Raw genomic sequence first — 20,191 nt, forward strand, 5'->3', positions numbered from 1 at the left:
AGCCTGACGCGGGGCTCGAACTCACGGACCGCGAGATCGTGACCTGGCTGAAGTCGGACGCTTAACCGACTGCGCCACCCAGGCGCCCCTGTTATTTCTTGATGAATACTCCTGCTCACAGTATTATCTTCTGTCTAGGAGGAAACCATAGCTTTGGAGTGATTTGAGGATCCTCTCTCCCAATAGAAATCACAGATTTACATTGCTTAAGGGACAAAAAATGGAGTTCTCTCCTAACTTTCCTTGTAAATGTCAACTAGTGGTACTCACTCCATGAGTGTACTACTTCATGGCTACGTTGAGCTCACTGTTGCACAAATGTGGCATACTCTTACACCGTTCTTTCCATCTGTAATACTGATTTCTTTTCTTGTTGTTTTTCTCTGTCTCTTCCCCTTGACAAGGTCTACTCACTGTAAAACATCTTTTGAAGCTCTCAGGTAAAGTGCCTACAACATTTCTTCATTAGAGCATCTTGGGGTATGGCTCTCGGAAAGTGACTATATTTAATCTTTCTGCAGCAATCTGAATCCTAGTACTGTCAGGCACACGGTGCATGTTCTGTGAGATACTTGCAGAATGAATAATTGAAAGTGAGCAATGGAAGTCATGAGTGAGCCTCAGCTTAAAGCAGTGTCACCTATAAGTCCTCAGCACACACTATACTATAGGACCAACCTCTTTGAGGACTCCATGATATCCATAGATGCCCTTTTGTTTTTGGCATTAAAGTGATCTCTTCCCATTTTGAGAAAGTGAAATTTAATGTCTACCTTTACATTTCGGTGCTATCTCATTCTCATAGAATTTAAATCCTTTCTGAATGCCCTAGTCGTTTTTTTAGTCTCCCCATGGCTGACTTCATTTCCTGATTCCTCAGTGTGTAGATCATAGGATTGAGCAAAGGGGAGATGACGGTGAAGGTGACAGAAATGGCAGTATCTGTGGGGAGGGCAGTGAAGGGCCGGGCGTAGACATAGATGCAAGGCACAAAGTGCAGGGTTACCACGGTGATGTGGGAGGTGCAGGTGGAGATGGCTTTCCTCCTTCCCTCCCCTGCGTGAGACCTCAGCATCATCAGGATGACTGTGTAAGATATGAGGAGAAAGAAGAAAATCAACCAACTGACCAGTCCGTTATTGGAAATCATCAGGAGCTCCAGAGTGAAGGTGTCGGTGCAGGCGAGTTTGAGGACCTGGGGAACATCGCAGTAGAACGTGTCAAGAACATTGGGTCCACAGAAGGGGAGGGGCAGCAACAGAGAAATCTGCACGATGGAGTGGACAAAGCCCCCCACCCAGGAGGCCAGCACCAGGCTAGTACATCGTCCCTTACTCATGATAGTCATATAGTGTAGGGGTCTTGAGATGGCTACATAGCGATCAAAGGCCATCACAGAGAGAGAAAAAACATCTGCTCCTCCAAGAAGATGGAAGAAGAACATTTGGGTGACACAGCCACTGAAGGAAATGGTTTTTCTCTCTGACAGAAGATCAACTAGGACCTTGGGAGCAGTGATGGAGGAGAAGCAGATGTCAAGCACAGAGAGGTTGCGGAGCAGGAAGTACATGGGGGTGTGAAGGTGAGACTCACAGGTCACAGTGACCATGATGAGGAGGTTTCCCAGCAGAGTTGTCATGTACACCAAAAACAAGAAGCCAAACAAGACCCAGCTCAGCTCTTGAGACTGAGTAATTCCCAGGAAAATAAATTCTTTCACTCTGGTGTAGTTTCCCTGATCCATTGGGTCACAGATCCTTTTTTCAAGTATATCTTTGGAAGAAATAACAGAGCAGTTAAAGAGTGTGTTATATAATCTCCTGTTTTCTTTTCTGGCACTTGAGTTTTGGTGTTTGCCTTAGGAGGAAGCTCTTGCAATGCATGAGCTATGCCTGCAATTCAGCATGCCACCAGTAGGTGGAGGATTACCTGTGTTTTTGACTCCATCATCCAAGCAGATAGGTTTTATCATTGTGGTCACTGAAATACAGGTGACAGGTCTGTGAACTTATTCAATTGTACTTTTACCATATAATCTGAAACTGAAAATAATAATAAGCGTAAATTCGACTGTGAAGAATTTTGCTCACAAAAGATATTACAAGAATTAAAAGATAACCCACAAATGGGACCAGATGTTTACAATATATATATCTGAAAAAATATTCATGTGCAGAATATATTAAAAAACTTCTACAAATCAGTCAAAGAAAAAGACGATGACTGAATCAGAAAATGGCAAAAGACACCAACCAAAACTGTACAAAATAGAACATCCAAATGCCAGTTCAATGTCATTAGTTATCAGGGAAATGTAAATTAAAATTACAGGAAGAAACTACTGCATACACACAAACATGGCTAAATTGAAGACGATGAGAAATACCACATGATGGTGAAGATGTATATCAACTGGAATGTACATACATACACTGCTGGAGGGTGTATGAAACTTGTGCAGTCAAATTGCTGTTGGGCTATAGTGGCTAATGCTGTGCATGTATCAGTTAGGATGGAAATATATACATAAGAATATCTATTCCACTCCTAGGAAATAGAACATATGTTCATAGCGCTGTGTGTAATTGCTTCAAACTGGAGAATGACAAAAAATACCCATCGCCAGTAGAAAAGATACACTGGGTCAAATCCACACAGTATTGTTCATCAGTGGGGATGAGCTACACTATGTGTAATGGTATAAATGAACCTCATTATGTTTATAACGTTGAGCCAAATAACCCAGGCACAAAGGAACGTACACTCTCTTAGTTCGTCCATATAAAGGACAAAAATATACAAAGTTAAAGGAAACATGAAGGAGATTTCCGAGGTGCTGAAGATGTTCTGTTTCTCAATCAGGGTGTTATAAAGGCGTTTTCAGCATGTGTGAAAATTCATTGAGCTGTGCATTCACGGACATTTTTCTGTATGTACGTACGTTATACTTCCGTAAAATGTAAAAAAATAATAAGCATATAGCGATTGTAACATTTTAATCTCATGTCTAAAGAATGAATTTCCTTTCAAGTGAGAGTTGATGGATTACTCACTTTCATAATGTCTACTTTTATAGTTAAAAGGCAACCTGAGAGTTGCCTTCTTATTTTCCTCTCACTTAGGGACTTATTTTATTTTTGGTAGAGAGAGCACATGAGCATGGGAGGGGGCAGAGAAAGAGGGAGACAGGAGCTGTCAGTGTGGGGCTTGAACTCACAGAGTTCTGATGTGGGGCTTGAACTCACAAACCATGAGATCATGACTTGGGTTGAAGTTGGATGCTTAACTGACTGAACCACCCAGGTACCCATCACTGATGGGTGATGGGCTGATGTGGGGCTTGAACTCACAAACCATGAGATCATGACTTGGGTTGAAGTTGGATGCTTAACTGACTGAACCACCCAGGTACCCATCACTCAGGGATTTCAGATCATCCCAAATCCTTGTGTTATGCAGGATGCCCTCTTGTTCTTTCTCTGACTCTGGTTTTTAATTTTTGGATTTCTTTTTTTGTTTTGCTCTTTTAATCATAGGGAAAAAAAATCCTTAAGTGACCACTGCTCCTCATGGTAATATACTTTTTGCTCACACACAAAAAATAAGATAAAGAGCTCCCTCCTCATTCCAGTATCATTTGTTCAGATTCATCTCAGTCTCCCTGTGTTGGAGGTTTATGTAATGACATGGAGTGACAAGAATAGATGTTTAGAATAATGATTGTGGTAGATTTCAGGACTCCAGGATCCCAGAATTAAGAATCCCCTGCACTATTACGTACCATGGCTAGAAGGTGGAGAAATCATTCCAAAAGGAGTCTGATCAACCTGGAATGTAGAAAGGATGACAGCCACCCACTCCAGAATCTTGCTTTTGAATCCTCGAATAGGTTAACAGGTTGCAGATCTTCTGCTCAGGAAACCACTATGACAACGTATGTATGATGCACATGTATGTGCTTACATATATTTACGTAAAAGGGGAATTATTATGAAAGATTGGCTTGCACTATTATGGAGGCTGAGAAGTCCCACAATCTGCTGTCTGTAAGCTATACATGCAGGAAAGCTGTGTAATTCAGTCCTAGTCTGATGGCCTGAGAACCAGGGAACCAGTGGTATAAACGATGAGATGAAATGACATGTTCCAACTCAAGCGGTGAGACAGGAGAGAGGGGGCAAGTTTCTCCTTTCTCTAACTTTTGTTAAACCGTTCAGGCCACCAAAGGATTGAATGACATCTGCCTTAGTTGGGAAGGGCAATTCATCTGCTCTACTGAGTCCATCAATTCAAAACTTAACCTCATCAGGGGCACCTGAGTGGCTCAGTTGGTTAAGCATCCGACGTTGGCTCAGGTCATGATCTCATGGTTCAATGGTTCGAGTCCCACATTGGGCTCTGTGCTGACAGCTCGGAGCCTGGAGCCTGCTTCGGATTCTGTGTCTCCCTCTCCCTCTCTGTCCCTACCCCGTTCATGCTCTGTGTGTCTCTCAAAAATAAATAAAACGTTAAAAAAATTAAAAAAAATTAACCTCATCTGGAAACACTCTCACAGACACACCCAGAAATAATGTTTAATCTGGGCACCCTGCGGCCTGTCAAGCTGATACATAAAATTAACCGTCAAGTTGATACATAAAATTAACCATTATGATGATGTTGAGATGATCTTTTAGAGGGAAAGGTGACTCAAAAATCTGTCCTTCCTTCCTTTTTTTTCTTTTAATGCTTATTTACTTATTTTGAGAGAGAGAGAGAGAGAGAGAGAGAGAGAGAGTGCAAGTGGGAGAGGGGCAGAGAGAGGGAGAGAGAGAATCCCAAGCAGGTTCTGTGCTGTCAGCACACAGCCCGACGCAGGGCTCCATCCCATGAGCCGAACTGTGAGATCATGACCTGAGCTGAAATCAAGAGTCGAAAGCTTATCCATGGAGCCACCCAGGTGCCCCTATTGGTCCTTTCTTTAAGAAGTTTATGGGGCACCTGGGTGTCTCATTTGGTTAAGTGTCCGACTCTTGATTTTGGCTCAGGTCACGATCTCACGGTTTATGAGATCGAGCCCCAAGTTGGGCTCTGTGCTGACAGCACGGAGCCTGCTTGGGATTCTCTCTCTCCCTCTCTTTTGTCCCCACCCCCCCCCCCACCCCATGCCCTCGCTCTCAAAATAAATAAATAAACATTACAAAAATAAGTTTACAGTTAGAACAGTAAGAGTGTTGTAGCTTGTGGAATCAGTGGAAAGAAAAGTCGGGGGAGGGGTGTACAAAATCGTGGGGGACATACACAAAAACCATTTCCATTTAGGTACATAATGTTTGTAAACCCTGTCTGGGACTTCTGCTGGACAGTATCATCCCACACTCGCATTTGGGATACACGTGCGAGGATCATCTGGAACACTTACGCAATTTGGGTTTTATCACTTCCTAGCTGGTGTGACCTTTGGCAAGTTACTAATAGTACCAAACTCATGAGATTCACAGGGCATGGCTTAGATGTAGTTTTCGGCCTACACCATTATAATTCATCTGTACCATGATGATAAACGAGACCTACCTCATACACAGGATCCTTCTAAGGAGGAGGTGAGGTTGTATGTCTGTCTTGGAAACTGAAAGGTACTGAGGAGGCTGATTCTGCCAGTGATGACTCAGTGTCACCAGCCTCAGGTGAGTGCTTCTGCCTTATACCTGCCGGGTCCATCTGTGGGGGCTTGTCTGAGAGTGGCTCATCTTGCTATTTTTTTTAAGTTTATTTATTTTTGACACAGAGAGAGAGCGAGTGTGAGCTAGGGAGGGGCAGAGAGAGAGGGAGACACAGCATCTGAAGCAGGCTCCAGGCTGTCAGCACAGAGCTTGACGTGGGGCTTGAACTCACGAACCATGAGATCATGACCCGGGCCGAAGTCGGATGCTTAACCCACTGAGCCACCCAGGGGCGCGGCTCATCTTGCTATTGACCCCTATGGTTCAAAGCTCTCTTCCCAACACTTTGGGGTAAATGAAAATGCAATCTCTCCTTTAGGAATAGTTTTCTTTTCTGCTTAGGGATTTGAGCGAAGCATATGTCCAAAAAAAAAAAATTCAGAGTATTGTATCACATATCTGCTTATAAACACCAATAAATTTATTTTTGTATGCAGTCATAAATATAGGTATGGTCATAAAAAGTCTTTCGATAGAAAATGAACTATAGGGGCGCCTGGGTGGCTTAGTCGGTTGAGCATCCCACTCTTGATTTTGGCTCAGGTCATGATCCCAGGGTCTTGAGATCCAGGTCTGTGTTGGGCTCTGTGCTGAGCATGGAGCCTTTTTGGGATTCTCTCTCTCCCTCTGCCCCTCTCCCCCACTCGCATGCTCTCTCTCTCTCTCAAATTAAAAAAGAAAGAAAGAAAATGGACTATAATCCTCAATTCGAAAGGCAGTCATCAGGCTATCAGGCCCGGCAGGCAGGGGAGGGTGGTAGTGGTGGTGGAGAGGATCCATGCAACTTTCAAAGTCTCAGCCTTATGCAAATATGGGCAGGATAATGGAGCTCTGCTCTGCTTATTTTTTTCCTGCTTTTAGTGAACATTTATGGAGTGTTTCTTATGTACTATACCAACTGTTTCACTTTATCTCTTCCAAAACCTGTAATATCCAGATGAAATAGTTATTATTTTGACTTTGTTGATGAGGACACTGAGGCACAGAAAGATTGAGTAACTTGCTCAAGGTCTCACAGCTGGCAGAGCCTTGTCGCAAACTAAGATTTGTCTTATTGCAAAGACAGATGCTCTTAACTACTGCACCTGTACTTCTTCCCAGTGTTGATCAGCCCGTCCCAGAAAGCGATGCAGAGAAAAAAATAATCTTTTCCTATCAAGGGAAAGTAGTATGCGAGTGTTAGGAGATGGCACATCCTCTCCTGTGAGAGGATGTCAGAGTGACTGAACAAAAAAAGAAAAGCAGAGTTCGAAAGAGCAGGCTTTGCAGTCTTCAGAGGTACCTTCATCAAGGTACCACATGCAGTGCTCCAGTGCAGGGCGCAGAAATGAGATCTGAGTAGCATTACTTTAAATATAAACTCCTCTTGGATATAATGGATCTGCTGGGTTCCTATGGATGCTATCTTTTTACCAAGAGTGGGAAAGCTACTTTGAAAGTATATTGTGCATATTGCATCAAAACACATGCATAATAGTGTGAGGGGGAAATGGACAAAGAAATACAATCTTATGTGTCTTTGCAAGGTCAAAATACAGATCATAAGAATTTCTTAAAAATCACTCCCAAGGTGGGGCACCTGGGTGGCTCTGCTGGTGAAGCATCTGACTTCGGCTCAGGTCATGATCTCATAGTTCGTGAGTTCGAGCCCTGCATTGGGCTCTGTGCTGACAGCTTGGATCCTGCAGCCTGCTTCAGATTCTGTGTCTCCATCTCTCTCTCTGCCCCTCTCTCACTCATGCTCTTCCTCTCTCTCAAAAATAAATAAACATTAAAAAGAAATCACCCCCAAGGAGACCTCATCCTTTGGAAACAAGCTTGTCAAGCTTGGACAGAGCCTACAGCCTGAGGGCTACCCTCACATCCCAGCTTCCCACTGAGCAAATGCTAAGCATTCTCTACATGGAATGGAATTTCTCATGTCACAGTTTTCTCTTTCCCAATATTGAAAGGCGTCTATCCTTAGTTGAGTCCCTAAAAATTTTAGGAGCATGATTCATGCTCATCAGCACATAAGGGCACAGATAAACAAGCTAACCATTAAAACACCTTACTCAAAGCCCCCATACTTCCATTCCCAGCCAAGAAACATACACTAAATTCAGGAATTGTTGTCTTGGTGTATTTTTCCAAGGCAGTCACCCTCCTGAGAGCTGGGATATTAGCACCATCTCACTTTCAAAACACTTTGAATCTCGACATCTCACCAAGTAGAATACATCACATCCCTGAAGCCAACTGACCTTCTTGTATTCTGTAATCCTTACTTCCTCTTTTGTGAAAAACCACCACTTTCATTTGCTTGATTAGAGTTATGGTTTCAATAGGAACATTCTAGACACTTGTGGCATTTCTGAAAAACCAACACTAACAACTTTCCAGTTTCAGAAGATTCACACATACCAAAACTATCCGACTTCAGTCTCCAAATGGGAAATTGATCTTCTTATGAAGCTCCGGCTACATCTGACAGGAAGTACGTTCTGGGGAAATACTGTGTTTAATGGAAAGCCAACCTCAAGGTTAGTGATTTTGTTACTTTCTTTCTGCAGGTGGGAGAAGGAAGCTTCAGGGAATCACATCCAACTGACTCCTCCACTTTGCCCTATAGTGCCTCGGCCATCTCAATTAGTCCCTCAGCCACAAGCCAAATATAGGAATGAGCAAAGGGAATACTGTTGGGTATGTGCAGGGAAGCTGAGTGGCCAATTCAGCGGAGTTCCTATGAGACTCCCTCATCTCCTCTCTGCCCCATCTCACACATAATGCAGAGGTCCCAATGCACATTCAGGACACAAGCTTTTCTCTGGAGGAAGTATATGAGACAGTGCATTATCCCCCTTGGCTCAAGAAGAAAGAGTTGTGTTCAACGATACCAAGAACTGTGCAGTCTTCCTCCTGACCAAAGTCAATTTGCTTGCAATCAGCTGGGAAATGAAACTTAAGTAAAAGAGTACCAATGGAAAAAAATCAAAGCTCTGTGACTACTGATAGGGCAGCTCTCAGAGACTGGACAGTGTAGATTTATCTGTGCAATTTCTGTTTAATGCAATAGGTACATTGTCCCTCTGCAATTACTTTAATCTACTACATCTCTGAGATCCACAGTTCACTTAGGACCTAGGAGCATAGCACAGTGACAGTTCTTGATATTCATCAATTTAATTATTTTGGAGTTATTTTATGTTATTGGGTTCACAGGTACCCAGAGATGTTTATCATTAAAACGTTTGATTCAGGGAGTGATGCAGGAAAGGGTAATTTGAAAGCTCTATGTATGCCCAGAATCTGTTAAATTTCCTATGGCTGTTAACAGCAGAACTGCAAAAATAATAAAAGCTTATTTAAATGGAAAAAATGCAGCCCACCCACGTTGTGATTTTATGTCATCCATATAAATGATGTATGTTTGTGTAATCAGATGTATTGCTTTTCCCTTCCCCTGAATTATTGATCAGGTTATGTTGTATGTTTATTTAGAGATGGTTGAGGAAGTGTCAGGAGCCATGTTGCGGAAGAGGTTTCTGGGTTCTCGACCTTTGGGATTATGCTCCAGTGATACAATGATTCACACCCCATATATCTTCGGTGCCATCCAGTTCTGACATAGTAGTAAAAATATGAGATACGAAGGAAAGGATAGAACACATTTGCATGAAATGGACCATAAAGTGGCTTGTGGTGTGCATTTTTTATAGGCAATTTCATAAAGAAAGGCCTAAGGACTCAAGACCAAAACTATACAAGTAATGTAGCGGGACTCTATGAATGGTGACTTAAGTGTGAATTATTCTTATAATTTTCATGCTAGAGGAAGTAGGTTAATACTGTAAAAAGTTAGAATTGATTGATCAAGTGACAGGAAATCAAGTGACAGGAAATTGATCAAGTGATCAAATGATTGAGCCAGTCAGTTGATGAGTGATTATGAGGCCAGCCCAGATCCAATGACAGATATAACTGAAGTTCATCCTCAATACTCACTACCCTTTGGCTAACTTTACTTGGGCTCTCTTCTAGCCTACTGAGTCTGTCTGACTTTTTTGTCTGACCCCTCATATCACCTTCACAGCTAGGGTTTATCTTTGACTCATTACCTTCTTTTGGTATGAAACTCTCCTGTGCTGTATCTCATCAGCTGTAGGATGTCTCTTTGACCTGAATGAATGGCAAGCAAATCCATTGTCATGTTTTAATGACAGAACACTAGAAATTTTAAGATGATAGATGCTTTGAATTCAGTGTACATTACTTTGCTTTTTATCCCATCAGGTTTTTTTCCTTGATAATTAGGAATACGGGCCATATTGGAGAAGAGTGCAATAGGCTCATGGGGGACCGAATGTGTGTTAGGCAGAGCAGTAAGGGTGATATTGAAAATGACATTTGTCTTGCACTGAACATTTACTATCTGCTGGGGATTGTGTGTTTCACATATACCATTTCCCTTTAACTATATCAATGACTCCATGAAATGGACATTATAAATATCTTTGCATGAATGAACTATATGTAACCTGAAGAGAAACAAAATAACTTGCTCAAGGTCACACAGCTGGTAGATGGCAGAGGTCACAAGGCTTTACTTTTTTACTTTATTTCTTTCCCATGCTCTCCCAGATAAAACACTAGCCTATACCACATCTTCCCAAACATCAACAGATTGAAAAACAGACTGATTAGAATTTTACTTTCTTGAACACCTCCTCTCTTCCTCTTTGGTGGGAAGAATGTAAATCCTTAATGGTGAAGCCAATGAGACTGGAATCGGTTCTTAAATAATGAGAATGGGTTGCTCTTCATATAGGATTAATGAGGTTCTGCTTTTGTCTAAACTTATCATGAGAATGTGCATCTGGCTTGTCTGGCTCTGCATGTGATAAATCCTTTTAGGCCCAAGTTTCTTCATTCCTGATAGGAATCCAGTAGGACAACCATTACGTACTACTATTGAGGTTCTCAGTGGTCACATCCCCATATGGAGTTTAAGGTGAGAAAATTCCCTAATCTGTGTAGGACATATGCACCCATATATGTGTACTACAGGGGCACGGATCATAAGATCTTTCTTAGAACAGGATTGCAGTTTGGTGTAGACAGTTCTGGTAATGTAACACATTGCCTTCTTATGGCAGAAGGACAATAGATTAGGTATCTGAAGACTTTTCTCTGCAATTCACTTGATATAAGATTTTGAGCAAATCACTCATATCTAGACTTCTATTAACTTGCCTGTTGAAAAAGGTGTTAGATTCAATCTATGTCTTTACCTGCCATATAGTTGTCCTTGAATTTCTATTCAAGGACATCAATCAGCTCAGTCCTATAATACTAGTTATCTGCATGCTCACCAGAAACTTAAGTTATCAGTAACCTATTAAATAGGAAAATAAATTGCTATCTAGTAAGTATAGTTGGTTTATTGACAATGTATTTGGGTATATAAATATGACTTTATGGAAAAAATAAAGGAGTCCTTGGTGATGAAGAGGTTGGAGATACTTACACTATTCCATTACAAAAGGCATGAGTCTTCTCCTCAGTCTCCTCATGGTTGACTTCATCTCCTGGTTCCTCAGGGTGTAGATCAATGGATTCAGCAGTGGGGAGATGACAGTGAAGGTGACAGAGATGGCTTTATCAGTGGGGAGGGCAGTGAAGGGCCGGGCGTAGACGTAGATGCAGGGCACAAAATGCAGGGTCACCACAGTGATGTGGGCGGTGCAGGTGGAGATGGCTTTCCTCCTTCCCTCCCCTCCCTGAGACCTTAGCATTGTCAAGATGACTGTGTAAGATGCAAGCAGGAAAATAAACCACAGGGTAGTGACTAAGCCATTGTTGGAAATCATCAGGAGTTCAAGTACAAAGGTGTCTGTACAGGCGAGTTTGAGGACCTGGGGGACGTCGCAGTAGAAGCCATCAACAACATTGGGTCCACAGAAGGGGAGGGGCAGCAACAGGGAAATCTGCACGATGGAGTGGACAAAGCCCCCCACCCAGGAGGCCACGATGAGGGCAGTGCATCGCCCCCTGCTCATGATGGTCACGTAGTGCAGGGGCTTGGAGATGGCTATGTAGCGGTCAAAGGCCATGACAGAGAGAGAAAAAATATCTGCCCCCCCGAGGAGGTGGAAGAAGAAGATCTGAGTGATGCAACCATTGAAGGAGATGGTCTTCGTCCTTGACAGGAGGTCTACGAGGACCTTGGGAGCGGTGATGGAGGAGAAGCAGATGTCCAAGACGGAGAGATTGCGGAGCAGGAAGTACATGGGCGTGTGAAGGGGGGACTCGCAGGTCACAGTGACCATGATGAGGAGGTTTCCCAGAAGAGTTGTCATGTATACCAAGCACAAAGAAAGAAATAGGACCAAACTCAGGTTTTGGGACTGAGTAAGTCCCATAAATATAAATTCTTTTACCCTTGTGTTATTTCCCAACTCCATTGAATCATGTTTCCTCTTCTTTGTGCAGCTTGGGAAAAATGAAAAGTATTATCACAGAAAGTGTTCACTCTCCCTTAACATATCAGGTTTAAAGAGTTAGGTATTAGGACTGAAAACTAGGGAGCTGCTGTTAACACATGAAGGGCTGTTCTGAAATTATTGCTAGTGTGTGGGAAATGACATCTGATTAATACAAGCATGCATATAATTATTCTTCTGTAAATTATAAATATTTTAGATGTGACATAAAAATAAGTATAGAAGTTCTGCATGTTCAAGATAAACAGGTAGATGTGAAATGTTCAGGAAGGGACTCCTGGAGCATGAGGGATAAAAAAATGGAGTCAATTTGGTGTGTGGGAAAGGCAATGTGTTTAGTTTCTTTTCCAGATTGCATGCTCCACGTAAATGTTTAAAAAAAAAATTTTTTTTTTTAATTTTAGAGAGAGAGAGAGAGAGCACATGAGCAGGGGAGAGGGGCAGAGGGAGAGAGAGAGAGGGAGAGAATTCCCAAGCAGGCTCCATGCTCAGCACAGAACCCAACATGGGGCTCCATCCCATGACTCTGGGATCATGACCTGAGCCAAAATCAAGAGTTGGAGGCTCAACCGACTGAAACACCCAGGTGCCCCTGCATGTTCCATTTAAATGATTTAAGAACCACTATCTGCAAAATGGTTCTCTTTGGACTGAACTCCACATAAACACTCCTCCCTTTTTTATTTATTTTTTTATCTTATTTTTTATTTTTTTTTTAATGCTTTTATTTATTTTTGAGACAGAGAGAGACAGAGCATGAGCAGGGAAGGGGCAGAGAGAGAGGGAGACACAGAATCTGAAGGAGGCTCCAGGCTCTGAGCTGTCAGCACAGAGCCTGATGCAGGGCTTGAACTCACAGACTTGCTCGAACTCACAGACTGTGAGATCATGACCTGAGCTGAAGTCAGAGGCTTAACCAACTGAGCCACCCAGGCGCCACTCTCCCTTTTTTAAATCAAATTTAGGTGAGCCTGGGTGGCTCAGTCGGTTGATCACTGACTCTTGATTTTGGCTCAGTCATGATCTCACGGTTCATGGGTTCAAGCTCCAAGTTGGGCTCTGCACTGACAGCATGGAGCCTGATTGGGATTCTCTCTCTCCCTATCTCTTTGCCCCTCCCATGCTCTCTTTCTCTCTCTCACCCTCTGTCTCAAAATAAATAAACAAATAAATTGCAAATTTAATTATATGAAAAATAAAAAAAATGAAGGTCATGAAGTTCTTCTCAGTGGTCTATTCTCACTTAACAAGACTTCTTTACTTCTACCTTTATTTTACACTACTTTAGGTACCAAAATCCGTGTGTGATGAATAGCTCCTCAGCTATGGAAATGAAGGTGTAACTCAGAGTTTCTCTTCTGACCATTGTTCTACTTTGTTTCTTAAAAATTATTATTATTTTTTTATAGAGCTATCATTGATATACAATAGGCTCATGTATTTGAAGTGTATACTTTGATGTTTGGACATAACCATATACCCAAGGAAATCACTATATTTAAGATAGTTACCATATCTGTCACTCCAAAAGTGTTCTTGTTATATGACCCTTTGTTGTATGTCCTCTTTGCCCCTCTTTCTTCAGGCAGCCACTGATCTGCTCTCTGTCAGTATATATTAGTTTATATTTTCTAGAATTTTCTATACATTGAATCCTATAACATAGACTGGTTTTTTTTTCCACTCATAAAATTTATCCATAAGTTTGTGTGTGCCAATATTTTTTTCCATTTAGTTGTATGGATATACCACAGTGTGTTTATCCATTCACTTGATGAACAATTTGGGTTGTTTCTGGTTTTTTGGCTATTACATATTAAAGCTGCTATAAATAATCATGTACAGGTCTTTGTGTGGACATATGTTTTCACTTCTCTTGGGTAAGTACCTAGGAGTATAATGTTTGTAACTTTTAAAATTCAATAATAAGAAAACCAATATCCTAAATAAAACACAAAGGGACAAACGGTTTGAAAAGACACTTCAACAGGAGGACATAGGAATAACAAATAAACACATGAAAAGATGCTAGCATCATTTACCACTGGGGAAATGTCAATTAAAATCAGAGTACACACCTTTTAGAATGACCAATATAAAAAAGACAAATATATCAAGAATAGGCAGGGGCACCTGGATGGCTCAGTAGATTAAGCATCCAGGTCTTGATTTTGGCTCAAATCATGATCTCACGGTTCATGGGATCGAGCCCTGCATCAGGGCTCTATGCTAACAGCGTGGAGCCTGTTTGGGATTCTCTCTCTCCCTCCCTCTCTCTGCCGCAACCCCCACTCATGCTCTCTTTCTGTCTCTTAAAATAAAATAAATAAACATAGAAAAAAGAATAGACAAAAAATGGAGAGGTATTGGAACTCTGGTGGGAACGTAAAATGGTGTGACCCTTTGTGAAAACAGCTTGGCAGTTTCTTATAATGTGAAATGTATTCTTACCATATAATCTTACTGCTTTTGAATTCCTTTCGTTTTCTTTCACGAATCCTTGAAACGAGGCTTAATTTCTTTCTTTGAAGTTTATCTCCTGTTTCTGACCATAATCAGAAACAAAAGAAAGGTGAACATCACTTCCCTCTCAATTTTGTGTGTGTGTGCTTTTCAGGTCGAACGAAGATATTTCTTTTCACTTAGCTCATATTCCCACCAAGTTTTATGGCATCTGTGTGAAATTTTGTCCAAAGTCTATTTAATATGGAAAGCTGAAAAGAACTACTAAGAGGTATCACAGCATACAGCGGGTACCTGGGGGGCTTGGGCACCACCCTGCTTGCTCACATCCCAGCTGGGCACTCACTGCTTATGCAAACATGGGCAAGTTGATTCACCCCTTTGGCCTCAATCTCTGCATCAGTATTTGGAAACTATAGCATCTCCTTCATATGATTCGTGTGAGGATTAAGTGAATTAATCTTGGAAAAGCATCAATACTTAGAGCATTGCCCAATCCATAATCCATAATAAGTGTGATTCTATGTGTGTTATCGCAAAGAAAACCGCTAAGTCAGTTACTCTCACAGACACACAGCGTCTTTAAATAGACTGCCAATCTTTTAGAGGGACTGTATATTTCCCAGGACATGTATTCCAAAACAGATTCATCAGAACATACTGTTCTGATGTTGTTTTGTTTTGTTTGTTTTGTTTTGTTTTTAGAGAGAAAGCGAGGAGGGGCAAAGAGGGAGAGAAAGAATTGTAAGCAGGCTCCTTGCTCAGCATGGAACCCAACATGGGGCTCGATCTCACGACCCTGAGATCATGACCTGAGCTGAAATCAAGAGTCAGATGCTCAACCGACTGAGCCATCCAGGGGCCCCAGAACACACTGTTTTCATGAAACTAGGAGATGTTTTTCTTTAATGGCAGTAAGAATGGCCCAGCGGGTGGTGACAGTGTATGATAGTAAGAAGAGTGCTTGCTTGATCTGGCTTCTTGTCTGATATCATCTTAACAAACCAGAGAAGTCCAGTACATGGTCTCTGCAGTGAGAACCTCCTGGGATCAAGTCCTGGCTTGGTGATTTGGGCAAGTGAGAGACTTGACTTCTGCATCCATAGAATGGGGCTTATAATACCCATCTTACAGGGTGGCTATGACGATTAGATGAACTAACACATGTGAAGGTGTCAGCATACAGGCTGGTTATCTGTTATGATTAGTACTATGTTCATACTGGAGGGTCATTACTAAATGGAGTGTGTTGAACTGAATGATGGCTCAACTATCAATCCTGACTAGTTAAAGAGAGAGAGAAAATGCTCATCAGAAAATATCAACTCAATAGTTATTGAGGAAATCCAACCTAGCTATGAAAGTCTTCCACAGGGCCCCCCATGTAAATAATAGATTATCTATATAAAAGGGTAGAAATTACCTCAAACCCTGAGTCAGGCTTGTCAGAAAGGAATACATCCCATGTTCACAAACTACCTTCAGTAATTCAGACAACATCCTCCAGATTCTCCATCTTTTCATATCTATCTATATCTATATCTATATCTATATCTATATCTATCTATCTATATCATCTATATCTATTGATATCGATATAGATATAGATAAGGATGTAGATGTAGATGTAGATATAGTGTATATATAGTGTATATCTATATATGGTGTATATCTATATATAATATATATTTATATCTATCTATCTATTATCTATCTATCTATCTACACTTTTTGTTTGAGAGAGAGACAGAGAGAGAGAGAGAGAGAGAGAGAGAGAGAGAATCCCAAGCAGGCTCCATGCTTAGCACAGAGTCTAACACGAGACTTGATCTCATGACCGTGAGATTGTGACCTGAACTGAAATCAAGAGTCAGACACTTAACTGACTGAGCCACCCAGGAGCCCCTTATTTTTCACTCTTATACATAGACATTCAGACACTACAGACACACACACTCATGTAGAGTTATACTTCTTACCTAAAATCTCCAACCTTCTCTCAAGGGTTCCATCTTAAATTATGTTCACATGAACCTCAGGAAGCATTCAGCTTCAGAAAATTGTGCTAATAGCCCTCTGAAGGCCAGTGATTTCAGTGGCTACTTTTCTATCTTTATGTGCAAAGGACAGACTCAGGAAATAGTATTTTCTTGTCTTTCCCATGCTAATTCATAGTGCCCCATTATATTTACCAATTCCTTAATCCCAAAACTGGTGTAAGAATTATCAGAGGGAATATAGTTGGATGTGGCTGTGGAAAAATTCTGCTGATAGTGAGATTGTTTCTGTGGGAGTAATTAAGACATAATTAGGTACATACACTTAGGAACACACATTTTTGTTAGGGCCTAAAATTCTGTAACAGTGAGAAAGATTCTATCCTTGGCCAAACTCTACTCAGGCTCCCCTGAACTTTTTTTTTTTTTTAAGTTTATTTGTTTATTTGAGAAAGAGAGAGTGAGCAGAGAAGGGGCACAGAGACAGGGAGAGAGAATCCCAAGCATCCCCTGTGCTGTGTGACCCCACAAACCATGAGGCACAGGGCTCGCACCCATAATCCATGAGATCATGACCTGAGCCGAAATCAAAAGTCGGATGCTTAACTGCGTGAGCCACCCAGGCACTGCTTCCCTGAACTTTTTAACCAGGGCTCAACTTTTGGATCTCTGTCTCTGTCTCTGCATTGTCCAAGTTTAGCTATAATCCTGCTGATCCAGGTTAGCCAGAATCCCGCACCCTTCATAGCTGATCACCCTCATTATTTGACCAGGCTCCTCATCCTCCACCACCCCCAGCTGATATCTGATCAACTTGGTTTTCACTGAATTATCATTGGGCTGTTGCTGGGCAAGGAGAAATTCTTCCCTTCTCTTGTTGGGATACATAAAGCATTCTTTGTGGAAATATTAGCAAGGTGGGTTCCTTTAGTCTCCAGGGAATCAAATTTGGACACCCAGGGATCTTGATAATGGCCAAAGTGGCTGATAAGAGTATGGCATCTAATAAATCTTGGACATGAAGGCCATTTAAAATTTTGTCCCTGTTGGAAGTGAGGAGGCCTCACTGTTTCCATAGCATTCCAAAGTCATGAGGTACTCCAAAGGCATACCTACCATCAGTTTAGATATTTGCAGTTTTGTCCTTGGCTAAAAATGCAATCCTGAGCAAGAGTGTACTATTCAGCCCATTGGGCCAAGGTAGCCAAGAGCAAAGGTACCCTCTCAGTGACTTCAAAAGGAGTTGCCAGAGCATTCCCAGTATGGCATTTATCATGTTCATCTTTTATTTTTTATCTTTTTTAAGTTTATTTCCTTATTTTGAGAGGGACAGAATGAGAGAGAGTGTGCACACACACAAGTGCAGGTGAGTTGCAGAGAGAGAGGGAGAGAGAGAATCCCAAGCAGCCTCTATGAAGTCAGTGCAGAGCCCAACCTGGGTCTCGATCCCATGAATTATGAGATAACGACGACATGGGCGGAAATCAAGAGTGGGATGCTCAACTGACTGAGCCACCTTCAGTAACTGTGGGACAATCTTTAACTATGGCTCATGGTTCAGCCTTAGTTCAGAAGACACAGGAAATTATGGGCTTAGCATTAGGATCCTCAGAGGGTCTAATTTTAAAGGAACAGGTTCTAATGGGTTTGGAGGAGGAGAGAGTGGGGAGGGGTTTGCAGAACATGGGAAGTTCAGTGAGAGAAGTGGAGGGTATAAAAATGGGGATGGAGATAATGAAGATGGTGGAGGGGAGAACGAAGCCTCAAAAGCATTTTTTGTCTTTTTTTCCATTACCTGTTTGCCTCAGTTAATTTAGAAATGGTATTTTACAAAGAGGTGATTTTGGACTCCGGAATACACTTGGAAGCCTCAATACCAGCTGAAACAGGCATCCCATCTGTTTGTGTTATTTTATTTTACTATTTTATTATTTATTTATTTATTTGTTTTTTAAAAGTTTATTTATTTATTTTGAGACACAGAGAGAGAGAGAGAACCAGTGGGGAAGGGGGGGTAGAGAGAGGGGAATAGAGGATCTGAAGTGGGCTCTGTGGTGACAGCAGAGAGCCTGATGACTGGCTTGAACTCAACGAACCACAAGACCATGACCCAAGACAAAGTTGGAAGATCAATCAACTGAGCCACCCAGGTGCCCCTGTTTGTGTTATTTTAGAGCTGTGGTATTCTAATCTAAGAAAAGCAAATTTGAGGAGATCAAAAGTGCCCCCTTAATGGCCATAGGAATTCCAAATTAATTTTGATTAAGTTGGTCCAATTAGTTTAAAGTGCTCCTTAGGACAGACCATAGTGGTTTTTTTTAATAGTTTAAAATTCTTTTTTAAATGTTTATTCACTTTTTTTGAGAGAGAGAGCATGAGTGAGGGAAGGGTAGAGAAAGGGAGACACAGAATGGGAAGCAGGCTCCAGGCTCTGAGCTGTCAGCAGAGAGCTTGATGCGGGGCTCAAACCCATGAACCATGAAATCATTACCTGAGCCGAAGTCAGACTCTTAACCCACTGAGACACTCAGGCGCCTGAGACCATAGTTTTTAAACATAAAACCAGACTGGGGCCCAGAAGGAGGACCTTCCTGAGAGAATTTGGCAGATTCAAATGCCATTAGTCAAAACCAGAGACTCGGTTAATAGAAGAGTAGTCACAAGGGGCAGTGCCTTCCTAAAAACAAACAAACAAATGAACAAACAGATCCCAGATACAGTTGTGGAGGTCAACCAGAAGGAGGGAACCTGGATCTGGTGGAACTGAAATAGAAACGATGACTCAGGGGAGCAGAGAGTGCAAGGGGCTCCAGTGTGTACCTCACACGCTTCTGGGGGCCATTATTTCCTTACCAGTTCATCCCCTTCAGGTTCCTTTGTGGTCACCAAGTAATGTTGACCTTAAAAAACAAAAGAGCCAGTTATTTTACCAGAAAAATGAGTTTATTTGGGAATGGTCCAGGAACTGCTATTCAGAACAAGCAAACTACAGCAGACCATAAGCAAATGGCAAGCACAGGGGAGAGAAGCTTGCTTTTATAGGTGAAAAGAGGAAGCTGAGAGGGGCTGTTTTTGCTGAGTTCTCACTGGCTGGGCTGTTGCCGGGCAAGGAGAAATTCTTCCCTCCTCCTGCTGGGGAAGGCCAGCATGCCTCCTACAGCCAGTGATAGTGTGAGAACTCCCCCTTCAGAACTCCCCAACTCCATTTTCAATGAGGTTTATTTACTTTATTTATTTTCACATAATTGTATCTCAATAGAATAGAAAATTCCAAATTGATAAAACTGAGTATATTTTGATTCTGTTTTTCTTATTTCTTCCAAGGTTGTATTGCAAAAACAACATGTACCTCTCTGGCTAACAATTTGATTTCTTTTGTAACATGAAACCCAGATTTTGTCATTATTATTGCATGCTGAGCAGACTCTTTGAAAGTCCTCTGGGTCTTAGAAGAAATCTAAAAGTTAATCAGAAATCCTTGAATAAATAGCAGTTTATTTCATGGACAAATGTTTTCAAGGGTGCTGAGAAGGAGTGAGCTACCTGT

At 41.7% G+C, this 20,191-nt stretch overlaps 2 protein-coding genes across 2 annotated transcripts; both read right to left on the bottom strand.

Moving 5' to 3' along the window:
- Nucleotides 1–808: 808 nt before the first annotated feature.
- Nucleotides 809–1,744, bottom strand: LOC132677739 (olfactory receptor 4D9). Its single transcript, XM_060629515.3, has one exon. The coding sequence runs from the start codon at nt 1,742–1,744 to the stop codon at nt 809–811; it is 936 nt and encodes a 311-aa protein (XP_060485498.1).
- A 6,586-nt stretch (nt 1,745–8,330) lies between these two features.
- Nucleotides 8,331–12,145, bottom strand: LOC132677738 (olfactory receptor 4D11-like). The gene is made up of 2 exons (XM_060629513.3): nt 11,246–12,145; nt 8,331–8,348 (listed from the first exon to the last, which is right to left on the bottom strand). The coding sequence occupies exons 1-2, from the start codon at nt 12,143–12,145 to the stop codon at nt 8,331–8,333; spliced, it is 918 nt and encodes a 305-aa protein (XP_060485496.3).
- Between the last annotated feature and the right edge of the window lie 8,046 nt (nt 12,146–20,191).

The sequence above is a fragment of the Panthera onca genome, chromosome D1, assembly GCF_046562875.1.
Source record: "Panthera onca isolate mPanOnc1 chromosome D1, mPanOnc1 haplotype 2, whole genome shotgun sequence".
Classification (NCBI taxonomy): Eukaryota; Metazoa; Chordata; class Mammalia; order Carnivora; family Felidae; genus Panthera; species Panthera onca.

Bases quoted from the DNA above. Each gene is read 5' to 3' on its own strand.
- LOC132677739 (XM_060629515.3), bottom strand. From the start codon at position 1,744: ATGGATCAGGGAAACTACACCAGAGTGAAAGAATTTATTTTCCTGGGA.
- LOC132677738 (XM_060629513.3), bottom strand. From the start codon at position 12,145: ATGGAGTTGGGAAATAACACAAGGGTAAAAGAATTTATATTTATGGGA.